General features: G+C 38.8%; 1 protein-coding gene across 2 annotated transcripts in view; it reads right to left on the minus strand.

The window, feature by feature from the left end:
- The window catches only part of LOC124607793 (calpain-A-like), a 241,886-nt gene that overhangs the window by 133,565 nt on the left and 92,897 nt on the right, over positions 1-15,424 (minus strand). For both annotated transcript variants that reach the window (XM_047139935.1, XM_047139934.1), the window contains exon 4: positions 6,401-6,518. In XM_047139935.1, the coding sequence (XP_046995891.1) occupies positions 6,401-6,518 (118 nt within the window). The remainder of the gene's footprint in view (positions 1-6,400; positions 6,519-15,424) is intronic.

Here is a 15,424-nt window from a genome sequence, read left to right on the forward strand (position 1 = left end):
GCTACAAATCCATCCATGTTCACAGAGGATTCCGTAATTTCTTCAAGGCTATCTATACATATTACAGTTAATTCGGACAAGTTGCTCCACAACTGCAGTACATCAATAAATTCTGTTGGCTACTTCTGTGGGCAAGTCTCCAATTATTTAGGTTTGCCCCAAAATGTATTTATCTTTCCAGTTTTCCTGTCCTGTAATGTTTCATTTTACAGAAAAATTTAGATGTGAGAATAAAATGCTAGTTTTAAAATTTTTTCATATGGCTAGCCAAAGAATTTTTAATATTTTTATATCAGACTCAAAGTATGAATTTGTAAATACAAGTGAATGATTCATTTGGACGAGATCCCATTCTATACTTCATTTGTAATTACCGTAAAAATGTAAGGTAATAACAAAGTCTGATTTGAAGAACAGCCACAACCAAGGATCATACTGATGAGATTGAAAATCCACTTCAGTTTTGAAGACATGTAGCACCACCACAATAAAAGATATACCAATCACAACTGAAACAGTAGAATAATTACAGTGGCCTTTAACCCCATTCTCCCTGTGCTACATATGCAAATAAAATGGGGAAAGTCCTAATACCTGATACAACTGGATGTGCACTCTGCCATGTTCTTCACAGTAGCTTGCAGAGTATAGTTGTAGATGCAGATGTAGACATATGTTGCATATTAATATCATATATTATGTAAATATATTTATATGAACTGGTTATAGTTCTGAATGTGTTTTTTAAAGAATACATGACAGCAGTAAGCAGTAAAGGAGAGAAAAAATTGGTAGATATTCTGTGAGAAAAAATGGTGTCTGTAAAAACTAAAATACTAGAGATAAGAAAAATTTCATAAATGGCATATCTCAGCACAAAAATATGTAAGAAAGAGCATTTCAAAAGGGAGGACGTAAAGATGAAGTTAGTCATGCTTGAGTTCGAATAGGACATAATCTTTTATTTGTTTAGTTATGAAGTTTTAACTCCTCTTTCAGTCAGTTCATATTTTGTGAATGTTATTCATACCTTTTGAGCATTTCAGTTCTGTTTTGCTAGACTTAGGATCAGAACTAGGATTTTCAGGCCCCTACCACGCATTCTTAGGCCCTTCTCTCAATGGTTTTTACTTTGAACTTTAGTTTTTTGGATGAAGTCAGAAAATTTTGATGCTGTGGGAATGGTGTTCTTCTTTGAACCTGATAGACAGACACTATGTGTTTGCTAGGCATGGAGGACAAAATGAATGGATAAAACATGGAAACAATTAAAAAAAGATGCCTGAATACAAAACATTTCCTTTGTTGGAATGTCAACAGGCACAAATAATTCCACAATGCATTTATAAAAATACGGTGCCACGAAAATGGCTAGGAGCAAAAACTCTCAATCGAATCAGTCCAATAATTGCCACCACTCATGGAGACATTATGAGAACACACAAGGCATGCCCACTGTCCATGTGTGGTAGACTCAGTTTACACAGGTATTTTAAGGTAACATGAGATACATCATTAAATAATCTTGAGGTATAGTATGCAGCTAATTTAACACAGTGATCAAGGAAATATGCAAATACAAATAAACATACATGGAGGTGCCATGAGAGTATCTAATCTAACACAGTAATGAAAGTAAAATGTAAATAAACAAACTTGAGGTACTGTACATGAACCTAATCTAACATGGTGACTAAAGCATCTACAAAATACACATAAATGAACTTGAGGTACTATAGGTAAAGCTAATCTAGCACAGTTGAGGATTTCAGTCTCCAACAGCTGCATGCAGGCACCACAAAGGTTTGCATACAGTTCACAGAAAAGAGGTCATATCTTGGCATACTCATTATATTTTCCAGCTCTCAGTAAAGTGGATACTCCATGTTCAGGACATTAAACAACAAGGCAGGTGCTGAATAATGTTGCCACGAAATATGGTGTCAATCCCACCTACTAGTTCCCCATAGGCATCACTGGAGCCTGTAAAACTGTTTGCTTTATAAAAACACAGAACTGACTCACCATTTATTTAAGTTCTGATACTGAAATAACTTGAACATAAACTTAACACCAAAAGACTCATCTTATGGACAACTTGGGAATGGTAAGGGAAGTGGAAGGAGTTGGGGCTCTTCCTGTAGCATGCTTTACAAAAAAACCACCCACTGTGGCAAAGAAGCATGTGCCAGAGAAAACTCTTGTCCTCGGATGCATACAGTTTGAATTGTGGTTTTTATCTGCAGGACAATGCAACATCTGCTACAGTGTGAGACCACTGGCTACAGCAAACATGTAGCAAGCATGAATATGTTGTAGTGCATCACCACAGTTTCCTCCCGAAAGGAGAGGGCATGTTACAGCATGCAGTGGTCATTCCTGGCATCAATCGGTGGACTGTCGCACATGGCAGCATGGTGTCAATAGGGCTGGGACGGGGGCCACTGGCAACAGTGGAGGTGGTGACCTCTGGGGCATCACATTGTGACCTGGCCATGAGGGTAGCATCCATGGTACAGCCATCCGGGGTGAGGTGCTGCAACGCACTGTGGTTAATGGGCATACTTGGGTGTGCTGAGGTGTGGGGCAGGGCCTGGCAGAAGGCTCCACAGTGCTGGAGCATGTTAGACACATGTGTGGCATAATGCATATAGTCTTGTGCTGGCATTGATTTCAATGACTGGTGGTGCACAGGGGCTGGGCAAGTTAAATATGTATGGCTGTTTCAATCAGTCAGTGGGTATTGTGGTGGCAGCCTCACAGAGATGTATGGAAAAGGCCTTCTACCCATGCTTGAGCACAAGATGCAGGCCTAAGTACTGTGGAAGGAGTGGTGGCTGCCTAGTGTCCATCCAAGCCATGATATATGTGCACATGAGAATTCCCTGATACATTAAGGATTTCCACTCACTGTGGTGTTGTGGGGGTGCCAAGTACAGGGGTGCCATGAAGTCGTGTAGCTGCTTTACGAAGGCCAGGGATCAAGTTGTGGCTGGCCGGGGCTGTGGCTAGATGTATTTGCCTAGCATGACAAGCAACTTCCCATACATGACTTTGGTGGCAAATGCACCAAGTAAGTTTAGGAGAATCAGTGGCAGGGCGGTAGACCAAGTTATGGGTCAATTGGTATGGGCAGCTTTTAGGGAGCTGTGGAATCTCTACACCATGCCGTTTCCAGCAAGGAGGCACTAGATGTAAAATGGAAGAGCATACTGCAAGTTTCGCCGCACAGCGGCATGGCTTCCAACCACTGGATGAACCTGCTGATGATAGTGAGGATGTACTGGTGGCCACTTAATGATGGGAGGGGGTGTATAATGTCAATATAGACATGGGAAAAGAGATGGTCCACTCACTGGGTGGAAGTGGGGTGTTTGTGTGTGTGTGGGGGGGGGGGAGAAACAATAGAGAAACAATAGGGGCATGTGTATGACAGTCCGAATGGGAGGCAGGTGCAGTCTCCAGTCCAGTTGATGCAGTCTCATTGGACACCGGGCAAGACAAAATGCTCCTGCATGAGGACCATGGATGTGTGAACATTAAGGTGTGACAGGCTACGAAGACATTTCAATGCCACCTTGCAAAGTCAGAGAGGAGGTATGAGGAGATGCGCTTGGTAGAGCTGAGTGGGTGGTAAAACATACACAAAAGTAACACAGTGATGTAATTCCCTGCTGGGAATTGTGTGCAGTTGGAGGTTGTGCCAGTGTTTGGGTCACTGAACAGTCTTAGCAGCTCAGGACTGGCTGTTGGGATGGCAGCCAGGGCAGTTGTGGTGTGCGCACTGTAAGACCTTTGGTACACACACCATCAGATTATTTGACTTGTCGCTCTAACGAACTAGGCGAATGTCAGCAATATGTCTCGTGGTCTTATTGTGGCATGTTTATCTTCTGCCGTTAGGTCAGACGATAGAAATGCCACTTGCACGCTTAGAGTAGCAGATTGACGGTGACCATCTTTAAACATAACTTGATTTATTTTCACACATATTTATTAAAATAATAAAAAGCATAGAAATTACTTAACTTGATTCTGGATGCTGTTTACAATTGACAATCTGAAGTTCCTTTGGTCTTGGTATGTTAATCTTATTCTCACATATCTCTGATACTTGACAAAGTGTCTATTCATTTATCTTCATGGCTATGTACAGGAATATGGTAATCTTATTAGGCGCAGACTGAAACTTGACTACAGACTAATGCAGACTGGCTAATCGGAGGTCTGTACACTCATTATTATACCTCACGCGTTTAGGTATCACTGCGCGAGTGTGATCCGCGAGGAGAAAAGGTTCTACGTTATCAGCAATCTCATTGGCTGCGTTACATATTAATACACGGATTGGCGGAAGCAGAATTTGGTCCATCTCTAAAACAGCGCCACCTCGTAGTGCGGAGATGGACGAGCGCTGCGCCTGTGCTGTTGTGCTTAGCAGGGCGGGCTCTGGTGGGAAAGTTGTGTACGCGCTGACTACGCGGAACTATGTACACAACAGCAGTGTAGTCAAGGGGGCTGGCAACGGCACAGAAGCAGCTGAGGCAGTCACTGACGTTATATTAATGCCTGACACATGCCGAAAGTTAGTTGTGAACTGAGCTATATAATCCTACTGATGGGTCTGCCAAGGGGAAATCTGTGTGCCTTCCTTCCAACAAACCCCTGTCATAATTGGCTGGAAGTCCGAGAAGACCATGGAAGAGCATCCTCCCACTGATGGACGCAAGTACTTCACCACCTTTTATATGGCAAGGAGCTCACTTTTGGATGCGGGCTAACTCTGCTGCAGCTCAGAATGGAAAATAGTGCCAGTGGCTGCCAGGAACCTTCAACATATTGTTGATGAAAGGCACCCTGGGCACTGGCGTCAGTAACAATCGTGAGTAAGGTGGTTGGATGGGGGTGGACCAGGAGGGCAACATGTGAGAGGTCACATTTCATTTGTTCAAAACTCTCCATCATATGCACCAACCAGAGAATGGTCTTGCGATTTTATATGATCTATCTGTTTCAGTTTTTTGCTCAGCGGCTATATACAGATTCTTGAAGTGTCATATTGCCTTCTCCCTGTCGTGTTCATAACTTCTGATTTTAATGCAATGATACAAAATTTGATTTTGTCAGACAGTATTGCTATTTGTTGCAGATGTTCTTGGTTTCAAGAGCCCTTGTTCCTATAGTTAATAGAATTAAATTATCTTCAGAAGCAATGGTATGTGAATTCATCAAGTAATAAAAGCAAAATCTGGCCACAGTGGCCAGACAAATGTCATGTGTATATGTGTAAGTTAGGTTTATTTACATATGTATGTGTGTGTGTGTTTTCTACCTTATAAGAAAGCCATTTGGCAAAAGGCTAAAATATAGGTTAAAACCAACAGTTGACATCGCAATAATATTTGTTTATTTACCGGTTTCAGCTTTTGTTAAAGCCGAAATTGGTAAATAAACAAATATTATTGTGATCTTGACTGTTGAATTCAACCTAAATACAGCACCAGGTCACTGTATTCCATGCTGGACAATGTTGTCTAAATTTAAAAGACAAAAATCTATAGTATAGCAGTCTTTTCATTGTGCCTATCTGTGACTCAACACCATCTTTATATGGTGAGCAGCAATCTATCCTATTCCTAATATTATTGTTATTCCATCCTGGACTTCCACTGTCTGATTTTGTAAGTACCGGTAATTAATTATGTAGTATATTTCACAGAACTGGACTTCAAAAGGACCCTTGCGAACTTCTGAGAAAGTACAAGAGGATGCCCACAAGGATCTTTTCAAGTCCGGGTGTATGGAATATACTACATAATTCATTGCTTAGCTTGACTTACTCAAAGAACAGTACAGATTCCACAGACAGTAGAATTTTTGCAACATTTTTAAAATACTAGGACAGTAAGCTATATCAAAAACCTATTGTACATCGAGATTCACCATGATCACAAACATTTTGGCTGTGCAAATGCTACCTACAAATTTATGATTTCCACCAATGCATCTGCCATGCCTTTTTGTGGGGTCGGATCATATTCAGTTTTGCATAGAAGATTTCTGGAGCAGACAAAACGAATTACTTTGATATATTAAAATTTTTTCAGTATCTTAAGTTCTGCATACTAGGGAGTTATTCAGAAGAATTTGCTAAATTCCTTGCTTTGTTCAATTCCAGACTTAATTATCAGTATTATTTTAGCTATCTTCCATAGTTTTGAAAATCATCTGGTTTGAAAGTTCCCTTTATTGTATTGATTTATTATGGCTTCACACAGTAGTGAAGGCTGTAAAAAGTTCTGTTATGTAGCACCGAAACATAATTAAATAACAAATTAATAAAAGACTTCCATGGGGGTTAAACTACAATTCTACAGTTTATATGTAGGAAATAACTTACCGGAAATGAAATATACCAGCATACTTATCGTGAAAGTTTTGGTCATGTGGTATGACTCGTGAGAACAAGTGATCATTGAGTGTAAGATTAGCCACAGCTGCCAGAAACCAACAATCACCTGAAAAAAATGTAAGTGTCACCATCACAGTAAACTGAATATCCAAACATCAAGCAGAAGGATATGTCAGGGCATTCATTCTTTAATTACATTTGTGGCAGACACGAAACAGATCTAAATGGACTCTGATGTTCATGAACATGAAACAAGAACAAAAGGTTTTTCCAATCAAACAATGGAAAATCCAGGATGGAATGTAACAATATCAGAGAAGGAAAGTTGCCACTCACCACACTCACCATATAGCGGTGATGCTGAGTTGTGATAGGGCACAATAAAAAGATTCACATAATCATAGCTTTCGGCCATTAAGGCCTTTGTCAGCAGTAGACACACATACACACACGCACACACACACTCACGCAAAGGCTACTCGCACACACATCTGCAGTCTCAGAGACCAAAAGGTTTTTCCATGTAGACTATGCATCCTTATCTAACTTCCAAGCAGTTATTTTGTATCCTGCTGCAGAAGTCATCACAATTTATGGCCAGAAATGAAGAATAAATACAAATTAAAAGAGAAAATGGAAATCTCACTTCATTAGTGACTGTTCTGCTAAAATATCTGAATCTCTGATATGTAAAGCTTTATATTACTGTCATGATTGAAAGGAGTTATATTCATGGTAAAAATCTCCTTTTTAGAGTATTTATGAAAGCATTAACATACTTACAATCTGCTGGAAAACTTCTCATATCACAGTATATATATATATATATATATATACACACACACACACACACACACACACACACACACACACACACACACACACACACACAGAAAGAGAGAGAGAGAGAGAGAGAGAGAGAGAGAGAGAGAGAGAGAGAGAGAGAGAGAGAGCAAAATACTAGTTCTCGTTCTCATAACTATGCCTTTTATTTTAGCAAAAGAAAGAGAAGTCTTGGAAGAAGCAAGGGGATTACATAGTAAAATCAGCCAGGACCCTTCTCAAGGAAGAGAGAGCAGTAAAACAATGATATTAACACAACAGATTAAATAAGAAGAGCTGAGGCATCAGTGATAGAACTACAGCTTGAAACAGGAGGTGATAGAAGGGAGAAAGAGGGGAAAATGCAAAGTGTAAAGACATAAATAAAAAAGGAAAGGAAGTAAATAAATGGGAATGAGAGCAGTAATTCTGGCCAGTGCTAAGATGGTATGAAACATTCATTTAAGATTTATATTAGTGTTGTAAATGCTACAATTAAGTTAGTATGTTTACTACTTATTTTAAAGCAAATATGTATATAACATATATGTTAAACATGAATATCTTAGTTACAGGGAAGAGAGAATTTCAGTGAGAAAGCATGGTAACTCCTAAACATCCAAATACTGTGATGAGTGGTGGGCTAACTATGTACTTAAATAATGAGGGTGGTATGACGACTACAAAGAGTCAATATGATGATACAAAAGGTAACAATATAGAATGACATAATAAGAATGACAACCAATAAAAACAGTTTGAATTAATGTAATCAAATGTTAGAAGATATTCATTTTCCTCTTACTGCTCAATTGTGTCTTTCTGATTTTGGTTTTTGTTTGATCACCTAGTACCTCTTTCACAACAAGTGAATTCACAATTCAATTCTGAATAAGCATTGTCACCAGCTGTAGAATGGAATCACATCAATGAAAACTTGTGCCAGACTGGGACTCAAACCCAGATTTCCCGCTTATCGTGAGTGGTCGCCTTACCATTCGGGTGCCTGTGCATGAGCCAAGGAAGGCCCAAACTTCCATACATCATCACCCAAGTGTCTATGACCTGTACTCGTACATCCATTATGTATATTCCTGTACAGGTCATATGTTGTACTTGAAAGCCACTTGCCCAGTATCGGCAGATAAATGTAATATTGCAGTGCCTGTGTTATTCTGATTATGATGCAAAGGCACTATGGCAGCCACAGCCATTAAGAAACACATAAAATGTATGGGAATACACATAATGGACATATGAGTACAGGTCATAGGCACATGGTTGATGACATACGAAGTTTGGGTTTGACTGTGAGTCATGCACGGATAGCCATATGGTAAGACAACTGCTCACGATTAGCAGCCACTCGTGATAAGCAGGAAATCTGGGTTCGAATCCTGGTCCGATACAAATTTTATGGCTGATCGTAGTCCTTATTCACAATTGTGAATTCATTTGATGTGATTAGTAACAGCAGTGCCTGTTCCTTTGGACTTCACATCATAATCAGAATGACACAGGCACTGCAATATCATATTAGCTCTTCAGCTTGTCATTAGTCTCTACAACTGCTAATTTACCAGATCCCTTTTATTGTTGGAACATCATTGGTGATTTATCTCCCATTTGGTCCTACTGTGTCTTCCTTCAGCCACAACCCTAAACAATTTTCCTATAATGCAAAATAACTAATGGGAACCATGAACTGAAAACTTGTAGACTTTATTCTGCAAAGTAGAAACATAACAAGATGGTAAATGGCAAATGCCTAGCACTTGAAGAAACAAGAATAAGTGGAAACTTATGAGCATGTTAATATATCATAAAGTATTGTGTAGTAAGAAAAGATGGAAAGAATGCATGTAACCATTTGCTGTAGAGTTGAGGGGTTGAACAGTAGACAGACAAATGGAATACATTGCGACTAAAACTTTCAAATAAAATTCTCCTGCAAACTATCACACAAACCATACACTTACACACATACGCACAGCTGCATTGTACCAATAGCAAGCCAGTCTGGAGTGAGGGGCTTTGCCTAATGTAGTGGATATCAGGAACAAGGAAGAGGAGTGAGTGAAGGGGAGGGAAAGGAGAAAGGCAAGGGCTGATAGCCCTGCACCACTGCCACCTCCATCCCTGTTCACTTTTTTACTTTAAAATCTGCTCAAAGCTCTAAATCACTTCATCTGTCAATTAATCTACAACCACACTATTCCCTCTTTCTCTGCTCTATTCTACTCCCACCACTTTCCTGCCCTCCCCATGCTTGAGCTAACCTTGTTATTTAGTTATTCATATTCGGTTCCATTGCTGTCTCTCATTATGCTACCCTTTATCCACCCTTCACTCATCTGGCCTTTCATTCTTGTTCCTCTCAGCACAGTTCCTCGCCCCAGTCAGGATGGAAGGTGATGACAATGTGGCTGCTTATGGATGAGTGAGTGTGTGCTTTGTCTCTTCATTAGCTCTGAGGAAGCATAATGTCTGAAAGCTTAGTTACAGGTACAGTGTGCTTTATGTATATGTCTGTCACTGAATGCTTCAACCATATGTCACTGAATGCTTCAACCATAAGGCAAATGGTTGAAATGTACCAAGATGAAGTGGGATATTAATATTACTTTTTTTCTGCTCTCTTTTAAATAAGCTGCACATACGCAATGTAGATATGAAATATTCAAATTCTTGTCCAAGCTGTATTTTTCAAAACCTTATTATTCAGTATATGGTTTATTGGTTGCTGGTGAAAAAGTATGAAATGAGCATCTAGGACCATTTTATTGACAGAAAAATTCAAAATTTGCAATACATGAAAATAACATGCACTAGAAAATTTAACATCACTAATAGCTGTTTGCTTTATTAATGACTCACTTTACTTGAGAGTAATCATTCACTTTCAATTAAAAAGTTTCTTATATTTTCTGGAAACTGTGTAATCAAAAAGTTACCTTTATTTAAAACTGTCTGCTTTAGAATAGTAAAATCTTACAATCCTTTCAAAAATTCAGTGCCACTGTCTTGTAGACCCAATTTTTCTGTTTTCAAGACATTTACCTTTTCTACAATGGCATTTTTGTTATTGACATATTTCAATTAGAAAATTTTGGTTTCCAAAAAGCTTGGCAATCTTTTCTAAATCCCTGAACCTTCAATATTCTGCTACATAAAGTACAACCTTTCATTTATGACATTTAAAGACTATCCGACTTTTAGTTATACAAAATAATTTACGTCTATAATACACATACATATAAACTACGATTCTTGTCTTTTACATTTATACTGAAAAGTATAATAGCTTAATTATATTCTTGTGAGGTCTGCAGCCACATCATACAGTCATTGTCTCATGATGACTGTATGACCCAGTTGCACACCTGACAAGAATATAAAGAAGTAAAAGGGCTGGGGAAGTTCATGTTGTTACATAATTACTTCATACTCTATCACATTTTGTAATAACTGTAATACAAGTGTCTTTAATAGGTGCTGTTGACAGTTGCATTGTTGGCTTTCATCCAACATTAATTACTTAAAGTTCCTTGTTAATCAGCCTGTGCTGAGGTACGTTAGACTATAGGTAAATGTATGAAGTGAGTCCACATCCACCATTTAAAGAGTACAATGTTGAAAATGCTCCATGATGTAATGAAAAGTTGTTCAAAATTTACTCATAGCACTGAGCAACCACTGACTGGACAATGGCACCTGTTCAGTCAGCTCAGTGAACTTAAATAGTAACTTCCATTATTTAAACTTATGGGTGCATTAACTAAATTTTTATTTAATCATTTTACACACAAATTCATAAAATTGAAGTCCATATACTGTCTGCCACTAATGGCAGTAGTTTGTATAACAGAGAAAAACATGAGACATGCTGGTGATATTTTATTTCTGTTTCCACACTCAATATCAAATGTAATATTAAATAACAATATATGTTAGGGTAAAGAATAAATTACTGTTCAGTAGGCTTGAAAATATGCAGCAGGAAATTTCCAGTTAATTGATGCATTCTGCATTAAATCAAACTTATGCAATTTTGAAGATAGTGGAGTAGCAAAATTCGAGGGAATGAAAGGTAGCCATGTCTGTCATTATTCTGTAAGGGGAGATGTGAAGTGGCCCGGAGAACAGTGCGGACACTGGCAGGGTAGAAGATGTATCATGTGCAGGGGCCAACACGTCCTCCCCAGTCATCTACAAAGTTTTCGTATGGATACACTTCCAGTGAAAAAATAATTAAGACGCAATTTGAGTGGAGGAATATCCACTGAGCTCTGAGGAATGGACTCGTGCTCATCCCTGATGTGGGGGAGACAACAAATAGTCTATCAGTAAAGGTGTTGTTTGAATGATAAATATACATAAGAAATTCTCATAGTAGTTGATCCAAGTAAGAGTAAGCATTCACAAGCTAACTTTCCGTTCACTTTATTGCCATGAATTTTAGACCTATAATCTGGAAACTCTAAAAACAATCACACACATTCAACTACATGTACATCTATACCCTGAAAACCACTGTGAGGTACATGACAGATGGTACACCCCATTGTACCAGTTATAGGGTTTCTTCCTATTCCATTCACATAGGAAGTGCAGGAAGAATGATTGTTTGAATGCCTCTGTGCATGCAGTAATTGTTCTAATCTTATCTTGCCTGTATGCAATTTAATGTGTCATCTTCACAGTAAGTAGTAATCTATCTTTCCTTTACAGTGTTGATATTCCAACCTGATGTTTCCATTGTCTGATTTTGTTACCATAACTATTATAAATGTTAACACAGAAATAAAACAGAATGCTGAAAATATAACCAAATAAAAGAACATTAAATGTATTTGCGATTATGAATATGGGCAACAACAGCTGTAGAATGGTATGATGACAATGAAAATTTGTGCCGCACCTGGACTCAAACCTGGACTTCCCCCCCTATCAGGAGTGGCTGCCATACCATTTGGCTGTTCGTGCACAACTCACAGCCACATCGAAACTTCCATATGGTGTCAACCATGCATCTACAAACTCTACTTGTATTATGTACATTCCCATAAAGGTGAGACATTTTATTGAAAGTCCCTTGCCAGGTGTCAGCAGATAAATATGATATTGCATTGCAAGCATGCACACAGGCCCAAAGGAACAGGCATTGTAATGACTACAGCTGTTGTGAAATATGTTAAATGTATTTGCAATTGCGAATATGGATGACCATCAGCTGTAGAATGGAATGACAACAATGAAAATTTGTGATGGGCTGGGACTCGAACAGCCGGCCGCTGTGGCCGAGTGGTTCTAGGCACGTCAGTCTGGAACTGCGCGACTGCTACGGTCGCAGGTTCGAATCCTGCCTCAGGCATGGATGTGTGTGATGTCCTTAGGTTAGTTAGGTTTAAGTAGTTCTAAGTTCTAGGGGACTGATGACCTCAGATGTTAAGTCCCATAGTGCTCAGAGCCATTTGAACCATTTGGGACTCGAACAGGGGCTTCCCACTTATCACGAGCAGTCACCTTACCATTTGGCTATCTGTGCATGACTCACGGCCAGACCCAAACGTCCATATGTCATCAACCATGCATCTACGACCTATACTCATACATCCTTATGTATATTTCCATACAGGTGAGACATTTTACTTGAAAATCGCTTGCCCAGCGTCAGCGCATAAATATGATATTGCAGTGCCTATGTTATTTAGAATTATGATGCAAAGTTCCTTTGGATATGAATCACATCATAATTCATAATAACACAGGCACTACAATATCATATTTATCTGCAGGTACTTGGCAAGCCACTTTCAAGTGAAATGTATCAACTGTACAGGAATATTTCTTACAATAATATCCACATCATCTGCGTGGGACAGAACCTGCACAGTTCTATTGTATATTGTGCCTGATAGGTTAATTTGAGCTGTCCTTAACACTTTCTTTAGTGCTATGTTAAAAAGCATACATGAGAGTGCATCCTCATGCCTGAGTCCACAGTTAGTTTCAAAACTTGGTGTTAATTTCCTTGTACCCATACTTTACATATTATTTTTCTCATAGTCAAACTTATGACATGTATTAACTGTTGTGGTATGGCCAGTTCATTCATGGCTTCAATAAGCTTATTTCTTTTTATGGTGTCATATGCTGCTTTAGAATCAACAAATGTATGATGTGTTTCTACTTTGTATTCCAATTTTTTCCCCCAATATCTGCCTCCCGGTGGATATTAGTTAACTGCTGATTTGCCAGATCTAAAGCCTGCCTGGTATCTCTCAATTGTGTTTTCTGCAAAAGGTTGTACACAGGTTCAAAGCAGGAAGGAGAATATTTTATATGCGGTGTTCAGTAACATAATTCCTCTATTTAGTGTCCATTTATCTGAGATCAGGACATGCATGCACCTAACTAGGCGTTCTCCAACACAATTAGTAAGCCCATCTGGCATGTTGACATTGCCAGGTGACTTACTGTTGGCTAGTTTCTTTATTCTTGGTCGAATCTCTTGCATCAAGGGCATACCATTTTCCTCTTCTTCCACTTGTTGGTTTTCATTGAGTTCTCATGGTTCAGCATTCTCTGAGTTTAATGATTCCTTAAAGTATTCTGCTTAACGATTAACATTCTTTTCTTTGATGCTATTAGTTCACCATTTTTTCATCTACAGTGCGTGTTTTTGTTTGAAATTCCTTTATAAGGTTATTGACCATTCTGTAGAATTTCCTGCTTTCATCAGCATTATTCAGTCATTCAGTGTCCTGCAACTTCCTTTCAAAAAAGCTTCTCTTCTTTGCTTTCAGGATCTGCTTTTCTGCATGCCTTTTTTCTCTAAAAATAGTCACCCACCAGCATTCTTATTCTTCTGACCTGTACCTTTTTTTACATGCTTCATTCTTTGTTCTTGTTGCCTTCTCACACTCTTCATAATAGCATTCATTCCTTGTGCTCTCTTGGTCCATACCAATCACTTCCTCTGCAGCAGCTTACATTTCATTTCTGGCTTCATTCAACTGCTCATTTATGTTCTGCAGGATTCCTGTCAGTCTGTCTTTTTCTAAATTGCCAGTTAGGTGTTCAGCCTTTCTTGCATCTTTAAGCTCTGGGGTATTATACTTATTGTGTCTTTATATTTAACTTTATGCACATTTGAAATTCTCCCTCTAATTTTTGCTATGAGAAGGTTATGATCAAAGTCCATTTTAGTGTCTATGAAACCACTGCAGTCTAGTCTGTCAGAGACATGCCTGGTGCCTACTAATATATGATCACTTTGGTTCCTAGTATTGTTGTCTGCTGACACCCTGTTCATTTTATGTACATTCTTATGCTGTAACCACATGCAAAAAACTGCCATGTTAAGTGATGCTGAGAAATTTATCAGACAGAGTCCATTATTATTAATCTCTTTATGTAGACTATATTTGCTAATGGTAAGGGAGAAGACCTGCTCCTGCCCTATCTTAGCATTCATATCTCCTGCCCCCATTATATATCATTTCTGGACACTGTTGATAAGCTTGCTCCACTTCCTCATAGGTCTCCTTCTCTTGTGATGTCTTTTCCTCAGTAGGGGCACTTGCATTTAGCAGACTGTGTTTAAAGAATTTCCCCTTTATTTGGATATAACATATCTGTGATCTTTTTGCTTTAAATTCTATCACTAGTTGTTCAGTGCATTTGACTGACTATAAATATCACACCAAAATTGTGTGTGCTATTGTGGCTGCTGTAGCACATAGTACACTGCTGCTTCTACCTGTTGCAAGGCCATGATACCCACTCTGTACGTTTTCACTATTCCAATCAGACTTCCAAGGGCTACAATTCTATATAACGTCTGTGCATTCCATGATCTATTTCTTGTACTGCTTGTTACTTTGCTATGTCTTTGTGTTAACATCCATCCAGCAGTAATTCCTTGAACTTTCATAGTAAAACTTTTTTCTAGGTATGCTTTATTAGCCCATAACCCAACTGCGTATTCTTCCAAGTCCTTTGCTTTCTCTGACAGAATTACAATGTCATCAGCAACTCTCAGAGTTTTCATTTCTTCTCTCTGAACTTTAATTCCTTCTCCAAATTTTTCTTTTGCTTCCTTTACTGCTTGCTCAATGTACAGACTGAATGACATAACACAACACTGTCTCACTCCACTCTCAATCATCGCTTCTTTTTATGCCC

The sequence above is a fragment of the Schistocerca americana genome, chromosome 1 (genome assembly GCF_021461395.2).
Source record: "Schistocerca americana isolate TAMUIC-IGC-003095 chromosome 1, iqSchAmer2.1, whole genome shotgun sequence".
NCBI lineage: Eukaryota > Metazoa > Arthropoda > Insecta > Orthoptera > Acrididae > Schistocerca > Schistocerca americana.